Raw genomic sequence first — 21,143 nt, 5'->3', positions numbered from 1 at the left:
CGATAATGTCAAAAGCTGCACTGAAGTCTAACAAGACAGCCCCCACAATCATCAATTTCTCTCAGCCAATCATTAAGTAATTTGTGTAAGTGCTGTGCTTGTTGAGTGTCCTTCCCTATAAACATGCTGAAATTCTGTTGACAATTTGTTTACAATGAAATAGCATTGTATTTGGTAAAACTATTCTTGGGTAGCGGAATGACTTTCGCTTCCCTCCAGGCCTGAGGGCACACACACTTGAATATGCTTAAATTGAAGATGTGGCAAATAGGAGTGGCAATATTATCTGCTATTATCCTCAGTCATTTTCCATCCAGATTGTCAGACCCCGGTGGCTTGTAATTGTTGAAAGACAATTTTTTCACCACTTCCACACCAACTTCGCGGAATTAAAAAGTACAATTCTTTCATAATTTGGTCCGATATACTTGGATGTGTAGTGTCAGCGTTTGTTGCTAGCATGTCATCCCTAAATGTGCTAATCTTGCCAGGGCTTTGTGATGAATGAGCTCTGATTCAATGAATGGAGCCAAAAATGTCCTAAAATTTCATTTAAGGTGCTCCAAAGCTTTTTACAATCATTCATCTTTGTGTCATAGTATATTTTCTATTTATTTTTAGTTTAGTCACATGATTTCTTAATTTGCAGTACGTTTGCCAATCAGTTGGGATGACATATTTAATTGCCATACCTTTTGCCTCATACCTGGTTGCTCCTCATTACACACTACAGACCAGCAAATATTCTTTACATTGTCAACATGTGAATCACTACAGAACTTCTTGTATGACCTCCTATAGACTATATTAGGCCCAGCCTTTGGAACTTTGGTTCTCCTAGATATGACGATTTGCAGATATGGCTATTATTAGTATGAGACTGCCTGAGCAGTACCATGCCTTCTCAGGAGGGGGAGCTAATATCAAGGAGCATTGTCAAGTGGTCATGAATTATGCTTTCAATATATTCAGTATATTATTAGGTCTGGTATGGAGATCTTGAGTGTTACCAAACCTATAACATACAGAGTATGAATGGAGGATGAGAGCAAAGGCTTTACTGTACCTGTCATTCTCCATCAATAGAGCCAGACGGCCATAGTCCCACGCAGCCTTCCTCAAACAGGAGAAGATCAGTAACAGAAACTGCAATATAAAGAATGAGTTATAGGACATAAGGAGCGCCTCAGAACACTCACCCATCTCTCATTTAAGTCTTAAACATAAAAAAATATATAATTTTGACTTGCATGTACATCATTGATTTTCAGATGGAAATAAATATGAGGAATGCACAAATAACATTCAGCAGCAATAACAATCTATTTTCCTAAGAGTTGTATGTGGTTGGTTGTCTTGGAAACTACCAAGGAGGGGTCAGCATGTATAGTCAGGCTAGTTTAGTCAATAGCAGGGGCGTTTCTATGATTTGAAGACATTTGGAGCTTAGCGCAAAGACAGTATGGAATTTCAACAGCAAAATGCATGAATTTGGTGCACTTTGAGATGAATATTGAGAGATTAGAACATTGAAAGACTAGATATGTTTCAGGTAACTTGTACCTTCCCACAGCAGACACTGCAAGTACTCAATTAGTTGCTATTGTGGATCTCTGTTCTCTGAAACACATACATCTAGTGCATTGCCAAAAACTACCCGACAACTTCAAATATAGGTCTCTGTGCGGTTTGGGGATTTTCTCCAGCACCTATTCTTCTGTTGCAGTCTCTGGTCTTGTCTGTCGTGTCTAGTTTGAAAGGGCAAATGGCCTCGTTTTAGATGATTTGAGTCATTAAGAAATGCTGGCGGTCGCACGACTGGACTCAAACGCGAGTAAGTTTCGGGGTGTGGCTTGATATGGGTGTCTCGTGTGTTCGCAGGTGGGAAGGGTTAGCCAAATAATTTCGCCTGATAGCGTCAGCCAGCTGGTGTGCGACCTGACTGACTTTGGATAGCCTATCTCCAGGGCTAGTTAGAGATGGTGAATAACTTACAATGTAAATGAGACAATATGTTGATGTTGCACACCTTTAAGTTTGATGATTACTTGTGTGCTGCCAGCTGTGGACAGGATTGAAACAAAACCAACCTTAATTTACGTTGTGATGCAGTCATGAGCACAAGTCTCACAAAACTCCGTTTTGGATGAGACCGATTTCATGACCAAAATTATCTTGACTCATATTGAAGCCACATGCTGTTTTCTAAAGGAGAAGTTGATTTTTAGGGCCATTTGCTCTTTAGAGTTACTGTATACTGACATGACCAGGGCATCTCAACTGTAAAGACAAATTCAAGTGTGCGCATAACACAACTCTGAATATGACAGATAAGAAGCAATATAGGCTATATGAATACAAAGAAACATAAGCCCCTAAAAATGTACCTGTAGAATGGATAAGTTAAGACCTCATCAGTTCTACCAGCTAGTGTGAGATTTTCAAATGACACAACATTTGAGGTCACATAATTTAAAGGGCCTATGTACTTTCAATATTCTGTACAAACACTAAAATGGCCATCTTTTCTCCTCTCCCCATCAAAGTTCAAGTTTGTTTATTTTTCATATACACATGAAATACTCACTGCAATGAAATGCTTACTTGACAATGCAACACTAGAACAAGTAAATAAAAGTGAATAAAATGGGAACAAAAATAAATGCTCAATTAAATCATTTCAATTTAATAAGCTTTTTATTTTTTATAAAACAAATAGTTACATAGCCTATATGGAAATAACAGACATGAGCCATGCATGTTTACCTGTAGAATGGAATGAGTTATAAGACCTCTATGATACATTTCTTTTAGCCAGTTCTACCACCTCAACATTGCTAATTTTAAAAACAGGGTTAAATGTTGTAGTACTGCTTCAGTCCACAGGAGGGCCCTGTGTCACTGTCAGAATATATACTTCAGTTAGAAAAACGTTAGTCTCTTCGGTCTCAGCTAGCCAACCAGTCAGTAGCTACGTCACTACAGAGGCTTCTTGCAGTGCCTGCTACTGACAAGCGCAGCACATTGTATTGTTTATTTTTGTCATTAAAATGTGTCAGTAAAATATTTTCTTATCAGACAAAACATTTAAATAAAGGTTTGGGGCTGGAACAAAAACATCTAGGCCCACTGGTTAATAGCAAGACAACTGTGAATAGACCCTGTCCCCTGCTCTCAAAACACACAGGAAGTGAGAACCAGGGAATCATTATGAAAGAGAGAGAGAATATAATACACTGTATGGAAAAAACATGATCATCTCTCATTTTACACAATATCCTGTGGAATAGATCTATAAAATGAATAGCGCATTCAGACCTTATCCACATTTTGTTACACTGTAGGTCACAGCTTTTTTCTAAAATATATTAAATAGTTTTTTCCCCCTCTGTCAATCTACACACAATGCCCCATAATGACAAAGCAAAAACCAGTAAAAAAATTACATGGTCTGATGAAACCAAGATTGAACACTTTGGCCTGAATACCAAGTGTCACATCTGGAGGAAACCTTTCTGGGTTGTGATACATTTCTAAAAACCTGTTTTTGCTTTGTCATTATGGGGTATTGTGTGTAGATTGACAGAGGGGGAAAAAACTATTTAATACATTTTAGAATAAGGCTTTATTTATCGTAACAAAATGTGGAAAAAGTCAAGAGGTCTGAATACTTTCTGAATGCACTGTAAATCATCTGCTGGCTAGATGAGATATTGGGTACTGGGTAAGGAGGAGTATAATGTTGTTAAAAGAAAAGCAAAATCTCTCATTAAAGAGGTTGAACTATACATTACCTAATGGTGTAAAGCATGCATGGGTAATGAGGACAATGTTTGAAAAGGTATTGGATTAAGCGGCGATGAGATTAATAAATTCTGCTTTTACTTTCATAGCCAAATGCAATTCGCAAGCTCTCTGCATAGATGATATCCCTGTTTCTCTCTACTGTCTTCTATTTATTGTCCCTGCGTGGGTGTCCATGTTCTGCTGATGCCCCACAGATTATTATTCTGTGTGAAGTTCTGATTGGTGCAGAGGCATGATGCCGTCACATGGGGGTAATCAAGTTGACTTCATTTGGACCCTTCGTTAAGACACTGCTATAAACCTTCTGTGTTGTCCTGACAACCAGGGAACAATCACAGTGAGTCAATTAAACAGGGCTGGTAAACAGAGGAAATCTAGTTTGACAAGAACTGACAGTGGAACAGATGTGTCCATTCACTCATTTTATATTTATTATTATCCCGGAGTGGGGAGGGTAATCCTTCTGCATATTTAGAAACAGTATGAGCATGGCGACATACTGTGCTAGAGAGAGGAGGAGAATGAGTACAGTCTATGCATCATGTGCATACGAATGTGAAGGCTTTGTAGGTAGAGTAAGTGGAGTTGTCAAGATAGCCAATAAAAAGCTAAGCCTCTTTCTTTTCATATCATACCACTTCCTCTATCTGGGAAGGATAAGAAAGTGTACTAAAACGTGATACTAAACAATGTTTACTATCATGGCATTAGAAATCAAATGAAAGGTTGAGATTGTCGTAACACTGTACTGTGCATGCGCGAACATACATGTATCCGTGTGTGTGTGTATACACATCTGTGTCAGCAACATACCATCCACATGACAACATTAATGGCGAGGACCGTGGGCACCCCTCCAAAGGGCAGGCCTTGCAGGACACTGCTGCGGGAGTGGGAGCGGTAGCACCTCTCTGCTGCAGTGATGTTGTCCTCCCCCAGAGAGTCCAGGAAGCCCAGCACATCCAGCTCCATATCCCTCACATCCAGAGGGGGCGCCCCCGTCACAAACAGCTTAGTGTCCGCCATGAGTGAGCCTCGGCCTACGTCTCAGGGGCTGAAGTCATACAAACACAACTGAGGAGAGAAACAGTAAAGTGATTAGTATTGAAAAGGTATGCAATTGTAAAGAAGGAAACAACAAATAAGCATTTAGTTGGACGGTGAACACCATGTGTATCCTGTACATACGACTAATAAAATAGGACAACAGTGTGGATTCCCTATGGGCCACTCTCAGCCTGTCTGTACATGCACAAAGAGGATCCCTCCAATGCCTTCAGACCCAAGTGGCATGGCATTGACCTTGGTCTGTGTGCCTACACACACAACACATTTTATCTGGAGGTCACAAAGGACCAGGTGAAAACTAATAGCTTCCATCAATCCAATGAGATAATGTTTGGCATGTGCTTCCTTCATGTCACCATAGTAGTTTGTCGTTTTCCCATTCACCCAAATACAAAAGGCCTATTTGTTAATCTGATTCCAGAGCACCCCACACATTAAACAAGAAGTGACTCCTGAAACTGTAACACAACACCCTCTGTAGAGTCCTTTCTATCCTTGGGGATATTGCAGTAAGTGTGCATATCCAATAGCCTGGATGTCTTACTAAACAGCACAGCCATCATCTGAAGTATCTTCCCAGTGATAAAAACAGACAAAGTGTCAAAAGACCGTAGGCTGTAATCATACCGAGGCATATTATTGTTCCTCTCAGAGAAAACTAAGCCGTAAAGCAAACATTCTGGTTATAGTTGGATCTTAAACTAGGATAGGTTTTAACATGTGCCTCCGCTATTTTTCACCCCATCAACAGTCAGTCATGACATTTATGGCTGGTGAAACACCCACCGAGTGGTTATCAAGCAGTAATGATATTCCCTGGTCTTGTCAACAGGCCATGGCAGAGTGATGCCAGTCCTAGTATCACAAGCGTGTGGCTTTCACCATGAGCTGAGTATGAGGAAGTCATGAAGGTCTATTAAAAAGCCATGGATGGTCTCTATAAAGCCGTGTGAACGCAGAGCAGCAGTGGACTGGAGCGCCATGTGGAGATAACGAGCAGCCGTCAATCTTCACTGGCCCACAGACAGACAGGAAGTGGACAGGTCACAGCCTGGCCGCTGTGAACAATTCAGTGGGGTAGCCTACAGATACAGCTTCATTCCCAGCAGAATGACTTATTAAAGAACCGCAAATCATGAGCAAGAGATGAACCACAGGAGCAGGAAAATATGAGTATGCACCACAACACTGCTTACAATAAATGAGGTAATGTACACTAAATTGGTATTGTAAAAATGAAGTAATTTATGATACTACGTAGCTTAGAGGCTTTTCACTGTGTACTCAACTGATCCATGAGCAGCTTGCTGAGGTAGAGAGTTTATTGACGGTATCTGTGTATTTCCCTGGGTATGGATGAGAACACAGATAAGCACATCACTCACGCTGCGGTGGCCTCGTTCAGGGTCTGAACAAGCTAACTGCAGCTACGTACACTCCCAAGCTCTCTGACCAATCAATACAAAGATCATCTCTTAGCTCTACAGTATTTGTATACACTTTTCACTCTACAAATGGACACAGTAAAGTCAATATCATCATCTAAGCCCTATCTGAACCTTGCTGTACTGCAAACTAATACTTAGACACGAGTAGGAGACATGTTTAACAAGGTTATGCTTTAATTTTAAGGTTCCTCAAATAACTGAGTCAGTTATTTGCAGCAGTAAAAAGGCAGCCAAAACTGCAGAGAGCAAGAAAACGCTACTAGGCATCCAAACCCTCAAAACATTAATGGACTGCACTTTGGTGTGATTTGACTGCGTCAATGACATCACTTCCTGTGAATCTAGGGCACTTTACAGTATGTGATGTTAGAGTACACCATGGGGCGCTCGCTGTGCAGATGGAGAGCTGGAGCAACAAGCAGATATTTCCTGCAAGCATCAGTGGGCGAGCTGATGAACTGCTAGCAGATGCAAAAATCAGACTGAGACATGGCTACATGAATGGAGATTTGAAAATTACATTAAAAGCTATAAAACCACTAGGCATATACTTCACACTGGGCGCACTCATGTAGAGAGCTCTGTGAAGAGATTGTATCAGATCATTGTGCAGCATCTGTCTGCTGCCCAGAGCATCTGGGTTTCTCTGAGGACAACACTGGGAGGGAAGTTCCCATGGATACAGGACCAAATCAGACCCAACACGGTGTCTCTGAGGAGATGCATTTCTACACTAGTGATCGAATTTGCCCTCCTCACTGTCCCAGCATGCCATTTTCATTATCTGTTCACTTCCAATAGGAGTTCTAACCACTTAACTACAGTACAGCTGTGCACAGTAAAAAAATAAGCTGACTACAGACTTGAAGCAAAAGCGCTCTTCCAACAAGCAATACAGCCAGAGACACAGTAATGTGATATCGGAAAGGGCTATCCAACAATGAACACTGCTGTTTATGCAAACACAAACAAAATGATGGAATAACACAAATGCCCAACCTATCAGTAACCAAAAGCACAAGAGACTTGCATGACATGTATTCAAATGATATTTTCTTTTACTTTAGTGTATAATGGTGATGCTCTATCATACTAGTTATAGATGAAATGATAAGGATTGAGATGGTGAATATTACAGAAATTAAATATAATCAATAACCATTCACTAAAGACAGTAGCTGTGACTGCATCACTTGGTGAGCAAGTGCAGACCACAAAACTGAACGGCCGTGCACAGGGAGAGCTACACAATACACAGGGAAACAGCCCGACAATCTAAGGTAGAGATACTCACTCTCCAACAAATAAGAGCTTAACATACTGTAGTTCAGACAGACCTGCATCGGCTCACTGAGATGTCCCTCCCCTTCCTCCATAGCCACTCCTTGCTAGCTATAGCATCCCTCCTGAGTCTTTCATCACCAGAGGGCTGGATCCTGCTCCTGATGTGATGTGTGCCTCCTCTACTGTACAGAAGCTCCACACTGCAGGGCAGGATGCTGTGGGCTACCCACTGTGTCAGGTCATGGGGCACTACAACCAACTTCAGTCTCAAGCAATGCGACTCAGCAGTTTACGCTACACTGTTTTGTACAGTACTACACCCCACCCCTCACAAAGTCTCTGTGGCTCACACACACATACATACATATCCTCACAAACAAACACCCACACACACACTCACTTATGATTCCCTCCAAAACGGCAGCCGGGTTTAAAAAAAGGCAATCAAGTAAAATGTACAAACACTTTCCTATAAGTCTTTCAGATTCTGTTGCCTGCTGTGGGAATATTAGAGCCTTGGGTGTTCTGATCGTTCCTCTGATCCTCATTCCTGAATAAGAACAATGAGCCAATGCAGCAGATTAGAAACAGGATTTTTGGCTCAGGCTATAAAAGTGCCTCTCTCCCATGACTGGCTGGCAGGCAGTACTAGAGGAAGAGGCTCATCTGGCCAGAGCATCAAAAAGCAGATGGGAAAAGAGCTGATCCTGAAACCTCAGTTAAGACGAAGAGGCATTTAAAAAAAGAGCAATGCTAGCTCAGACCGGCTAATTTACTCAATGCACCAGAAAAACAGCAGAAGTGGATGTGTGTGTGTGTGTGTGTGTGTGCATACGCGCACTCGCTCAACTGAGGTTTTGCTGCCATGATGCTCAGAAAAATACTTTATACAAACAAACCCTGAAAGGGTAAATCTGGGTAACACTAAACCTGCAATGCAAACAGTTCAATGGGTCTGCTTCTACCCATTACTCACAACCAGTTCAGTCAAATCATTCTCTGAAATCCATTATCTGCCTCTCTGACCAATAGCTGTGTCATCCCAATTAGAGTACCCCTTCAATAGGTTATTGTGAAACACAAATCAAGCCAGCAAACAGCACATTATGTTACAAAGGCCAACTGAGGTAGGCCTAGTCCATGTTTGTACCTCAGAATACTGACCGAAAGTCATTTTTAGTTGGAGTGGGTTGTAATCATGGCCGGTTTTCTGATCAATGTTTTTGCCAGTGCATGAGAGGAACACACTAATGGTTACATACACACAATGATGCAAATATTTTGGATAGTTAGGTTAATATAATAGTTTGTTTAAAATGTTTACATGCTTTGTAAGAAGTACGATTTCCCTAATAATCTTGTCTACTGATGAGACTTTTGATAAATGCTGAAATTTGCCAATCAAAATAAACGTTCTACCACAGTGACCGTGTTCATTTTGAGATGCTATTTGGATTGTGAGTTTGGTTATATAAAGTTTGTGTGTGGAAACAATTTATAAGACGCAACCTTTCAGTCGCGCATAAGAGGGAAGCTTGCGCTCTCTGGTTCTGGCACATGCGCAGATCAAATACACAACTGGAACACCGATTAAGCTGTTTATATGTCCTAATAAATCAAAACATTGGTCAGAAAAACAGATAAGATAAGCAGAGTAAGGTGTTTACATGACTAATGCCAATACTCGGCATTCTGCCATAAATCAGTTTAATATCGAATTATTAGTAGGCATGCCATCTGAATCTGATTCAATCATTAAATGAAGTAGAACAAGGAACAGAGCGTGATGTTCAAGAATTATCACAGAAAGCAGCCAACGATTCTGAGATGTGCCCAATCAATATTCATCTTATAAGTAAGTGTCTTATAAGTGGGAGTTATGAGAGTTATGAAAAGGCATCTCACTTCTAAAGAGGTCAACAAAAATATAGCTGTACATGACAGTAATGACAATGACAAATGCTGTACATGTTGCAAAGGGTCAGCCCATGGGGTAACAGTGCTGAAACATTTGTGGCAGATCAAAGACATACTGCGCCCACCTGACTCCATGCAGTATCTGACATTGCCTACCGTATTAAATGCAGATTTAAAAAATAAAGAGAAGGATTCATGGACAGTAAAACCTTCCGTCAGACCCAGATTCATTAACGCGACCTGCTTCAGCGTGCAGATGTCACCAGGGGAAGAGAGTCCGGCCATGGCAGAGAAATTAAACGGAAATAAAGTGTGAACTCAAATTGACTCAACCACCTTCGTCACCTCGACAACTGTCTGTCACTCTGGGATAAAGGACTAGAGGTCGACCGATTCTGATTTTTCAACGCCGATACCAATTATTGGAGGACCAAAAAAAAGCCGATGCCGATTAAAGCGGACGATAAAAAAAAAAAAAAATTGTATTTGTAATAATGACAATTACAACAATACTGAATGAACACGTATTTTAACTTAATATAATACATCAATAAAAATCCATTTAGTCTCAAATAAATAATTTATTTAATTTGGTTTAAATAATGCAAAAACAAAGTGTTGGAGAAGAAAGTAAAAGTGCAATATGTGCCATGTAAAAAAGCTAACATTTGAGTTCCTTGCTCAGAACATATGAAACTTGGTGGTTCCTTTTAACATGAGACTTCAATATTCCAAGGTAAGAGGTTTTAGGTTGTAGTTAATATAGTATTTATAGGACTATTTCTCTCTGTACCATTTGTATTTCATATACCTTTGACTATTGGATGTTCTTATCTGCACTTTAGTATTGCCAGTGTAACAGTATAGCTTCCGTCCCTCTCCTCGCTCCTACCTGGGCTCGAACCAGGAACACATCGACAACAGCCACCCTCGAAGCAGCGTTACCCATGCAGAGCAAGGGGAATAACTACTCCAAGTCTCAGAGCGAGTGCCGTTTGAAACGCTATTAGCGAGTGCCGTTTGAAACGCTATTAGCGCGCACCCCGCTAACTAGCTAGACATTTCACATCGGTTACACCAGCCATTTGGCTGATAGGCTTGAACTCATGAACAGCGCTGGGCTTGCGAAGAGCTGCTTGCAAAACGCACGAAAGTGCTGTATGAATGAATGCTTACGAGCCTACTGCTGCCTACCATCGCTCAGTCAGACTGCTCTATCAAATCATAGACCTAGTTATAACATAATAACACACAGAAATACGAGCCGTAGGTCATTAATATGGTCAAAACCGGAAACTATAATTTAGAAAACAAAACGTATATTATTTCAGTGAAATACAGAAATGTTTGGTATTTTATATAACGGGTGGCATCCCCAAGTCTAAATATTACTGTTACATTGTACAACCTTCAATGTTATGTCATAATTACATAAAATTCTGGCAAATTAGTTCGCAATGAGCCAGGCTGCCCAAACTGTTGCATATACTCTGACTCTGCGTGCAATGAACGCAAGAGAAGTGACAATTTCACTTGGTTAATATTGCCTGCTAACTTGGATTTCTTTTAGCTAAAAATATATACTTCTGTGTATTGATTTAAAAAAAGGCATGGGTGTTACGGCTTTCTTCCGTTGAAGGAGAGTCGGACCAAAATGCAGCGTGGTTAAATCGAGACATCTTTAATAACGATGAAAACGAACAATACAAAACAACAAACGGAATTGTGAAAACCTAATACAGCCTGTCTGGTGAACACTAACACAGAATAAACCCATGTCACACTCTGGCCTGACCAAATAAATATATAAACACAAAATACTAAGACCAGGGCGTGACAATGGGTGTTTATGGTTAGGTACAGTCGTGCAACGATTGTGCTTTTTTCGCGAATGCGCTTTTGTTAAATCTCCCTGCGTTACATCAATTTTATGCAACACAGGACACGCTAAATAAACTAGTAATATCAACCATGTGTAGTTAATTAGTGATTATGATTGATAGATTTTTTATAAGATAAGTTTAATAAAATGAGAGGCAGGTGGTTAGAGCGTTGGACTAGTTAACAGTAAGGTTGCAAGATTGAGTCCCCCGAGCTGACAAGGTAAAAATCTGTCGTTCTGCCCCTGAACAAGGCAGTTAACCCACCGTTCCTAGGCCGTCATTGAAAATAAGAATTTGTTCTTAACTAACTTGCCTAGTTAAATAAAAGGTGTTAAAAAATTACATAAAAAAATAAAATTTAGCAAAATCGGTGTCCAAAAATACCGATTTCCGAATGTTATGAAAACTTGAAATCGGCCCTCATTAAATCAGCCATTCCGATTAATCGGTCGACCTCTATAAAAAGGACCCTCTCCGAGGGCTTGCAATTAGCATAAATAAAACAATAACAGGTCCAGAGATGGAGGTCCTCCCCACAGGCTAAAGCAGAGGTAGCAGGTCCTCCCCACAGGCTAAAGAAATGTTCTGAAGCCCCGTAATTGAAATGTAAGAGTGATTTTGAAGCACACACCAAAAGACTCCTCGGGGTGGTTTCTGACATCACTCACTTTTCACAGGTCAGAGTAAAGCCCGCCGATAATCCTCTCAAATTAAAGAATTGAGATGAGTGAATATGGCCATTTTGAAGCAATTGAGCTCTGATAACAGAGCACTGTGCTAACTAACCTCCAAACGAGCTTCAATGCCATACAACACTCCTTCTGTGGCCTCCAACTGCTCTTAAACGCAAATAAAACCAAATGCATGCTTTTCAACTGTTCGCTGCCCGCACCCGCCCGCCCATCTAGCATCACCACCCTGGACGGTTCCGACCTAGAATATGTGGACAACTATAAATACCTAGGTGTCTGGCTAGACTGTAAACTCTCCTTCCAGACTCATATTAAACATCTCCAATCCAAAAAATAAAAAAATAAAAAAATAGGCTTTCTATTTTGCAACAAAGCCTCCTTTACTCACACCGCCAAACTATCCTACCGATCCTCGACTTCGGCGATGTCATCTACAAAAAAGCTTCCAAAACTCTACTCAGCAAACTGGATGCAGTCTATCACAGTGCCATCTGTTTTGTTACCAAATCACCTTATACCACCCACCACTGCGACCTGTGTGTTCTAGTCGGCTGGCCCTCGCTACATATTCGTCACCAGACCCACTGGCTCCAGGTCATCTATAAGTCTATGCTAGGTAAAGCTCCGCCTTATCTCAGTTCACGATAACAACACCCACCCGTAGCACACGTTCCAGCAGGTATATCTCACTGATCATCCCCAAAGCAAACACCTCATTTGGCCACCTTTCCTTCCAGTTCTCTGCTGCCAGTGACTGGAACGAATTGCTAAAAATTAGTATAATAATAAAAAATAAAAAAGCTGTAGTTGGAGACTTATTTCCCTCACCAACTATCTGAGCAGCTAACCAATCACTGCAGCTGTACATAGTCCATCTGTAAATAGCCCACCCAATCTACCTACCTCATCTCCATACTGTTTTTATTTTATTTACTTTTCTGCTCACCAGTATCTCTACTTGCATATCATCATCTGCTCATTTATCACTCGTGTTAATCTGCTAAATTGTAATTATTTCGCTCCTGTGGCCTATTTATTGCCTACCTCAAGCCTTTTGCACACACTGTATATACTTTCTTTCTCTACTGTGTCATTGACTTGTTTACTCCATGTGTTGTCTGTGTCACACTGCTTTGCTTTATCTTGGCCAGGTCGCAGTAGCAAATGAGAACTTGTTCTCAACTAGCCTACCTGGTTAAATAAAAGGTCAAATAAAAATAACAGAAGGATGTGATATACGCATGACCAGCATCACACAGCTAGTGATAAAGACTGAATCTAGCCCTAATAGCTCCTATTATGTTAATGGTCATTAGTTATGCAATTGTTATAAAGCTAGTTTTTGTGTCAGGTTTATTTCTATATCACAGATGGTTTAGGCCTGAGCAGTTCTGGTTGTCTGCAGACCACAGGCTACTGAGGAAAGTCCATCTGTCCATAGACACAGGGGGAAGAAGGGGAGTCCTTAAGAGGCCCAGCCTGGAGGTGGCGTAGGGGATACAATCTGCTGTTCCACCTGTTCTAAAGTGGGGGTGGAGGGGGGCTTTCTCCTTATTTACTACCTTCTCACTCTTTCTCTCATACACAAATGCACACACACTCAGAATGGCTGCTGAAAGGACTCTTCTGGCCAAGGCAGCCTCTTACTGAAGGCTGGGTGATCCATAACGTGACTGGGGTGATGACTGCACACACTGGCCTTGTTCAACAAACTGAACACCTGTTTCCTGTTTGCACTGAACATGCCCAGTAGGCTCCCTAAGGAGCACTGTCACTGTGTGTATACCCAGCCTGCTGTATAGACTATGCCATTGATAATTGTGGCCAGGCTGGCAGTTTAAGTAGCTCTCATTTTTAGGCTACAAAGGAAGATCATTCATGCTACTATAAAAACTAGAGGCTACTTATATAAACATCTAGATATACTGTCTTGATTGGAATAAGAAACAGTGGCGATACAACCTCATAACATTTCTGTTCCGAGTCAGTGATGTCTGGCAGATTTGATTTAGACATCAATAGATTATGATCAAACAAATGACATATTTAAAAAAAGGGCACTGGCAAACAATCTCATTAATGTATTTAATCAACACAACTCACATATAACCCATGTAACAGGCAGACAGATGAGTTACAGGAATGAAGCCAATTAGAGGCACTGAGTAAAACCCACAAATCCCAGGCTTCTCTCCAGGCTCCTGGGGTGTCTGACTGAATCTCTGTGAGTGGAGCAGAGTCCCACAGTTCAGAACTAGACCAAGCCCCAATATGAGGCCTAAACCAGTCTGAGGCAGAGGGGTCAGTCCAATACAGACAGCTTAGCCCTGGGCAGTAGGGAGTCATGGATTGGGAGTAATGGGACCTGTGAGAGGGTAATATAAGTATAATTCCAAAAGGCAAATGCGAGGTAGATACATGACACTGTCGGTACATGTCTATGGGGAAAACAGATATATTTGATGTGAGAGGAAGTTTGAGTTGGGTTGTGTTGGAAGGAGTCCCTGAGGACTCCCGTTGAGTAGTATGGATGCACCGATATGACTTTTCTGGCCGATACTGATATCCAATATTTTCCTTGCCAAAGAAAAGATAAACATTTTAAGCATTCTAGTACAGTTAAATAGTTCACACACACCGGTCTAAGGCACTGCATCTCAGTGCAAGAGGCATCACTACAGTCCCTGGTTCGAATTCAGGCTGTATCACATCTGGCCGTGGTTGGGAGTCCCATAAGGTGGCACACAAATTGGCCCAGCATCTGCTCACTTCTGCTGCAGACGCAGTTGATTAGCTTCTCGAGTCAGTTGTTCAAATGGAACTAGGAGGGTGTTCATGTTTCAAACATGTTCTCAAATGCCAATGAAATGGCAGCAGCGGTATGAGAACCAGCACATTCTTAAACATGCAATACGACTTTCCTCTGTATGAAATCCTTGTCGACCCACTGTGCTATCAGACTCAGCATGCTCATGGGGCTGACGTCGCTGGTCCAAATGTCAATCGTGAAGCTAATAGCAGTGACACCCATAGCAAGTAGCTCATAGATGTACGTTTCAACAATACTGTGTAACTCAAGTAGGGCAACATCTGAAAAATAGTGTGTACCGGGGCTTGACCAGTTGGCAAAAACCAACATCCACAACAGAGGAAAGTTGATTGTCAAGGGCAATGAATTCCATTATCTTGGCATTAATGGATTTCGCCTTTGAGTTGTCTCGCTGAAATTTTCTTACCCTTTCAAATGACTGCTCGACTTGAACACTTGTTGGAAGTGTTCCCTTAGTATGTTTCTGCTTTTGTTCTGTGTAGCGCTGTAATTTTCATGGCGTCATTACGTCATCTGCGTACGTTAGGTACGCACGTCAGTTTTGACATCGCCGTTAAACTAGACATCGGGCCTATGCCGATCTTGGCCTTTTTAGCTAATATCAGCCGATTCCAATATGCTCACCGATATATCGTGCATTCCTATTGAATAGCATGAAACGTCACAGGGAAGCTATATGGTATTTAGGGTTAAACATTTTGGGGAATATTCAGGTGGAAACTTTCCATGGAATTAACAAAAATATATGCAAATGAATACCATTTAAAATGTAGATGTTTTTTTGCATTGGAAATATATACCATATATGGAGACGGAAACATAAACCTTTTACTGTCACGCCCTGGTCTTAGTATTTTGTGTTTATATATTTATTTGGTCAGGCCAGGGTGTGACTTTGTGTTGTGGTATTGGGGTTTTAGTAGGTATTGGGATTGTGGCTGAGTAGGGGTGTCTAGCATAGTCTATGGCTGCCTGAGGTTCTCAATCAGAGTCAGGTGATTCTCGTTGTCTCTGATTGGGAACCATATTTAGGTAGCCTGGGTTTCACTGTGTTTTGTGGATGAATGTTCCTGTCTCTGTGTTAGTTGTCACCAGACAGGCTGTATAGGTTTTCACATTTTCCGTTTGTTGTTTTGTATTGTTCGTATTCGTTTTCATTAAACATGTATCGAACTAACCACGCTGCATTTTGGTCCGACTCTCCTTCGACGGAAGAAAGCCATAACATTTACCTTATCATAAGTAGACATAGATTTTTATTTCTATTGGAGGGATGTAATAATTTATTTACAAATTGAACTTTAATTAAATGAGTTAACAAATCTCCCAGAAATGTTTCCAACATACATGATAGTCTAGAAACTAAAGCTTTGGTTGTCTTCCTCTCCAGCTTCCATGTCTTCTCCCTGGACCTCCTCAATGTCCACCTCTTGAATAGCAGGTGCTAAGGCCTAATCTTCACTGTCACTTTCCAACCTTGTTGAGGATGGCTCGTTGTCAGGCTCAAAAAGCCTCAAATTCTTCAACCCTTGTATTGGTCAGCCTGTTGCGTGCTTTGGTGTGTGTTCCCAAACAAGGACCAGTTGCACTCTCAGGTGGCTGATGTTGGTGGGATTTGGAGGACGATTGAGGCAACAGGGGAAAGAGCCTCAGATTCACAAAGTCCCTTCCACCAGGTGGCTGATGAGATATGTTGGCACGACTGCCATATTGCATCTGCATCCCAAAGCCCTTGCTTGGAAGTGTACTTCGCCAGACTGCCAATAACCATGCCCTCATCCAGGCCAAGGTGGCGAGACACGGTAGTGATGACAGCATAGGTCTTGTTGATCTCTGCACCAGACAGGATACTCTTGCCAGCATATTTGGGGTCCAACATGTACGCTGCGGCGTGAATGGGCTTCAAGCAGAAGTCTTCACGCTTTTTGATGTATTTCAGAACTGCAGTTTCCTCTGCTTGGAGCAACAGTGAAGTGGGCAGGGCAGTTCGGATTTCTTCGCTTACATTTGCAAGCAGAGTCTGAACATCAGATAGTGCCATCCTGTCTCCCTCAATCCGTGCAATGGCTACTGCTTTTGGTTTCAGGCTGCTTACCACTCTGTCCCAAAATACATCATCCAGGAGGATCTTCTTGATGGGGCTGTCCATATCGGCACACTCTGATATGGCCATTTCTTGGAGAGACTCCTTCCCCTCCAGGAGACTGTCAAACATGATGACAACACCACCCTAAAGGGTGTTGCTGGGCAGCTTCAATGTGGTGCTCTTATTCTTCTCACTTTGCTTGGTGAGGTTGGATTGCGGCTATAACTTACTGACCCTTAACATACCTAACCATTTCCTTGGCTCTCTTGTAGAGTGTATCCATTGTTTTCAGTGCCATGTCCTTGAGGAGCAGATTCAACACATGAGCAGCACAGCCAACGGGTGTGATGCCAGGGTAGGACTTCTCCACTTTACATCAAGTAGCCTTCATGTTTGCAGCATTGTATGGCACCAGTGCAAATACCTTCTGTGGTCCAAGGTCATTAATGACTGCCTTCAGCTCACCTGAGCTGTCCTGAAGCTACTCCTGCGTTGTCTTGGCAGTCTGCTTAGGGTCGTTGTCCTGTTGGAAGGTGAACCTTGGTCCCAGTCTGAGGTCCTGAGTGCTCTGGAGCAGGTTTTCATCAAGGATCTCTGGACTTATCTCCATTCAGCTTTCCCTCGATCCTGACTAATCGCCCAGTCTCTGATGCTGCCACCACCATGCTTCACCGTAGGGATGGTGCCAGGTTTTCTCCAGATGTGACGCTTGGCATTCAGGCCAAAGAGTTTGATTTTGGTTTCTCATGGTCAGAGACCTTTAGGTGCCTTTTGGCAAACTCCAAGCGGGCTGTCATGTGCCTTTAACTGAGGGGTTTTCGTCTGGCCACTCTACAATAAATGCCTGAATGGTGGAGTGCTGCAGAAATGTCTCCACAGAGGCACTCTAGAGCTCTGTCAGTGACCATCGGGTTCTTGGTCACCTCTCTGAGCAAGGCCCTTCTCCCCTGATTACTCAGTTTGGCCGGCTCGAGGAAGAGCCTTGGTGGTTCCAAACTTCTTCTATTTAAGAATGATGGAGGCCACTGTGTTCTTGCGGACCTTCAATGCTGCAGACATTTTTTGGTACCCTTCCCCAGATCTGTGCCTTGACACAATCCTGTCTTGGAGCTCTACAGACCATTCCTTCAACCTCATGGCTTTGTTTTTGCTCTGACATGCACTGTCAACTGTGGGACATTATATAGACAGGTGTGTGCCTTTCCAAATCATGTAGAATCAATTGAATTTCCCACAGGTGGACTCCAATCAAGTTGTAGAAACGTCTCAAGGATGGTCAGTGGAAACAGGATGCACCTGAGCTCAATGTCAAGTCTCATAGCAAAGGGTCTAGATACTTATGTAAATAAATCTTTAATTTTTTAATACATTTGCAAACATTTCTAAAAAACTGTTTTTGCTTTGTCATTAAGTGTGTAGATTGAAGATTTATTTTTAAATCCATTTTAGAATAAGGCTGTAACGTAATAAAATGTGGAAAAAGTCAAGGGGTCAGAATACTTTCCAAATGCAGGGGGTGGCAGGTAGCCTAGTGGTTAGAGCATTGGGCCAGTACCTGAAAGGTTGCTCGAATGAATCCCTGAGCTGACAAGGTAAAAAAAACTGTCCTTCTGCCCCTTAACAAGGCAGTTAACCCACTGTTCCTAGGCTGTCATTGTAAACAATAATTTGTTCTTAACCGACTTGCCTAGTTAAATAAAAATCACAGAAAATTAAGAAAGGGGCTAATAATGGCTGCTAATAATGGCTTCTCAATGCCTCGTGTGACTGCAAGCATAAAATAATTTAAGGTGGAGTAGCAATTACCATGTTGCTTTGGGGATTGGTAATGTTTGAGTTCACATCCCACTGGTGATTGCAGTAACACACTGATATGGCAATCTAATCTAAACCACATTTATCAGACATCTTAGAAGAAGAAGCTGGTGTAACCGTTGCTGGTTTTATTTAATTAGGCTATAGCCTTCAACCTAAATGTATTCAAAGTGACCCGAGAGTAACAGGCTGTGCATGGGCACAAATCAACACAATGCCGGCGACGGTATAGTGAGGGGTGTGTCTGTCAGTGGTGTAAATCTCTGCAATGTACCTTCAGTGTCGCACTAACCACCTGAAACCTGCCCAATATTACATTATCCTGACCTACAGACACGCATCATAACTAAATAGGTCCTTTATGAAAAAAAATAGTTGTTGTAGTAACTCTGTCTGTTAGGAAACAAGTTCTTCAAATGAACCAATAGCCTACATATTGATTGATGTCTTCATCAATTCTCCAGTGCACATCAAACATTTTAGGGAAATGTGGATTATCCTGGAATGCATGAGGAGACAAGGTTTTCGATTTTCCCTGTGATTCCGTTGGTTTTATTAGCTGTTCACTGCTGTAGGCTACTATCAGGCTACAATCAACACAGTCAACCCGCCCACTTTTTTAAAGCTGTATAACTTAAGCAAAACCAGCAACCGCTCGCCAAATAGAATTAGATTGCACAAAAGCAAAATTTGATTTCAAACACCCAATGAATGTAGATTACCTCTCAAATGCTCCTTATCGCTAGCGTCCGGTCGGGAAGGATGCTGCATTGCTGCTGCTCATTTTGCATCAGTTCCAAGAAACAAGAGCAGGAACTCCCACCTGCTCAGGGGTTGGCTAACAGGCCGCCTGTAAATTAGACACCAGTCCAAGATAAGGGCACAAACGTAGTTTAGCATAGACAATTGACCATATGTTATTATTTTGACTGCATTTCTATATTGAGTATTTTTTATGTATCCTTTATTTAACTAGGCTAGTCAGTTAAGAACAAATTCTTATTTACAGTTTGAACAGTGGGTTAACTGCCTTGTTCAGGGGCAGAACGACAGATTCTTACCTTGTCAGCGCGGGGATTCGATCTAGCAAACTTTCGGTTTAACCACTAGTCTTCATGCCGCACTTTTATAGGCTATGATCAGATCTGGATCGGCTATGACAGTTCACTTTTTTCACACTTAATATGAAATTGTGAAATGGCGGGTCTATTAGCCGACACATGTTTTAATTTAACACATGACATTGAGCTGCGTTTAAGAAGTCGGTTTTAATTCATATGGAGCAATATCATATTCATGTAGCCCATCATTGTAAGCTAAAGCTACTGTCTGTATGTATGCTTGGAAAGTTTAAGTTTTACAAATAGATGCATCTGTTAATGCTTAGACCACTGCCACACTCAGGGAGTTTGAAGAAGCATCATCGCCACCTGTTGGAGAATAATTTTGACAAACATGCGCTTTGCGACTTGTGCAGACAAAACACTGTGTAGCCTAGAGAAGATGGCCATGGCTAGAAATACTTGAGACCAGGCTGAACGTCTATGCAGCATCTGCATATGCCAACCATTTGATCCCAATCAGTTTAATGGAATATGCATTTAGATCTTCTTAGTTATGTACAGTGTTGTTTCGAATTATACAGTGAGCAGACAGTGTTAACTGTATCATAGACTACCTGTGTTTTGTTTAATTGACAGCACATATTTGCCTAGTGGCACGTGTTGTTGATTTGTGGCATCATGAGAGAAATGTGACCATTCACATAATCATCCTAAAATCTCATAAGAAAATCTTTTTTTTTTTTTGCTGCATTCTTCCCAACCGAAACAGTTCGGGAGAGTTTTGTGACGTTTTAGACATCGGTAAGGGTTTTTTCGGCTGTTCGGACACACATTTTTTTCCTCCAGGCCAGCGGAAGATCGGGAGTCTACGCCCCTTCGTAAGCGATTGGTCAACTGTAGTAATTCTTCAATAAAGTGTTTCTTATCATTCAACGAGAGACGACTCGTTTTCATTTAGAAATGATGCACCAAACATCGTAGTTTGATTTAAAATTGCGCGACTAATATATCCTAGCCAAAAACATGAAAATGAATAACAGATGTCTTGAGTTATTTTAGATTAATGCTGACTAATCGAGGAAGCATATACTGGCTACGGCTTCTCAAAATGGACAAACAGAACTGAAGCATGCTGACGCCGATAGGCGGTGCTACTATATTTTCGGTTATGTTATGTAGAATACTATTATTATGATTGTACCAGTAAAATGAAATTGCGTTCGTTCTAGCTTGTGGTGTGGATAATTTT

The 21,143-nt window shown here is 41.5% G+C and overlaps 1 protein-coding gene across 3 annotated transcripts in view; it reads right to left on the bottom strand.

Moving 5' to 3' along the window:
• Positions 1-20,026, bottom strand: part of LOC109894486 (calcium permeable stress-gated cation channel 1) — a 34,903-nt gene extending 14,877 nt beyond the window's left edge. Inside the window, exons 1-4 of one of the 3 annotated variants that reach the window (XM_020488007.2) lie at positions 19,892-20,026; positions 19,553-19,680; positions 4,621-4,881; positions 1,067-1,146 (exon numbers count right to left, since the gene is read on the bottom strand). In XM_020488007.2, the coding sequence (XP_020343596.1) occupies positions 1,067-1,146; positions 4,621-4,833 (293 nt within the window). In that variant the 5' untranslated portion in view covers positions 4,834-4,881; positions 19,553-19,680; positions 19,892-20,026. Of the gene's footprint in view, positions 1-1,066; positions 1,147-4,620; positions 4,882-7,660; positions 7,847-19,552; positions 19,683-19,891 lie in introns of those variants that run through there. The other 2 variants (XM_031828968.1, XM_020488008.2) reach the window with 2 other exon arrangements.
• Between the last annotated feature and the right edge of the window lie 1,117 nt (positions 20,027-21,143).

Source organism: Oncorhynchus kisutch, linkage group LG7 (assembly GCF_002021735.2).
Source record: "Oncorhynchus kisutch isolate 150728-3 linkage group LG7, Okis_V2, whole genome shotgun sequence".
NCBI lineage: Eukaryota > Metazoa > Chordata > Actinopteri > Salmoniformes > Salmonidae > Oncorhynchus > Oncorhynchus kisutch.
Note: the sequence above shows the minus strand (reverse complement) of the source record. Positions and strands in the feature narration are given on the sequence as shown.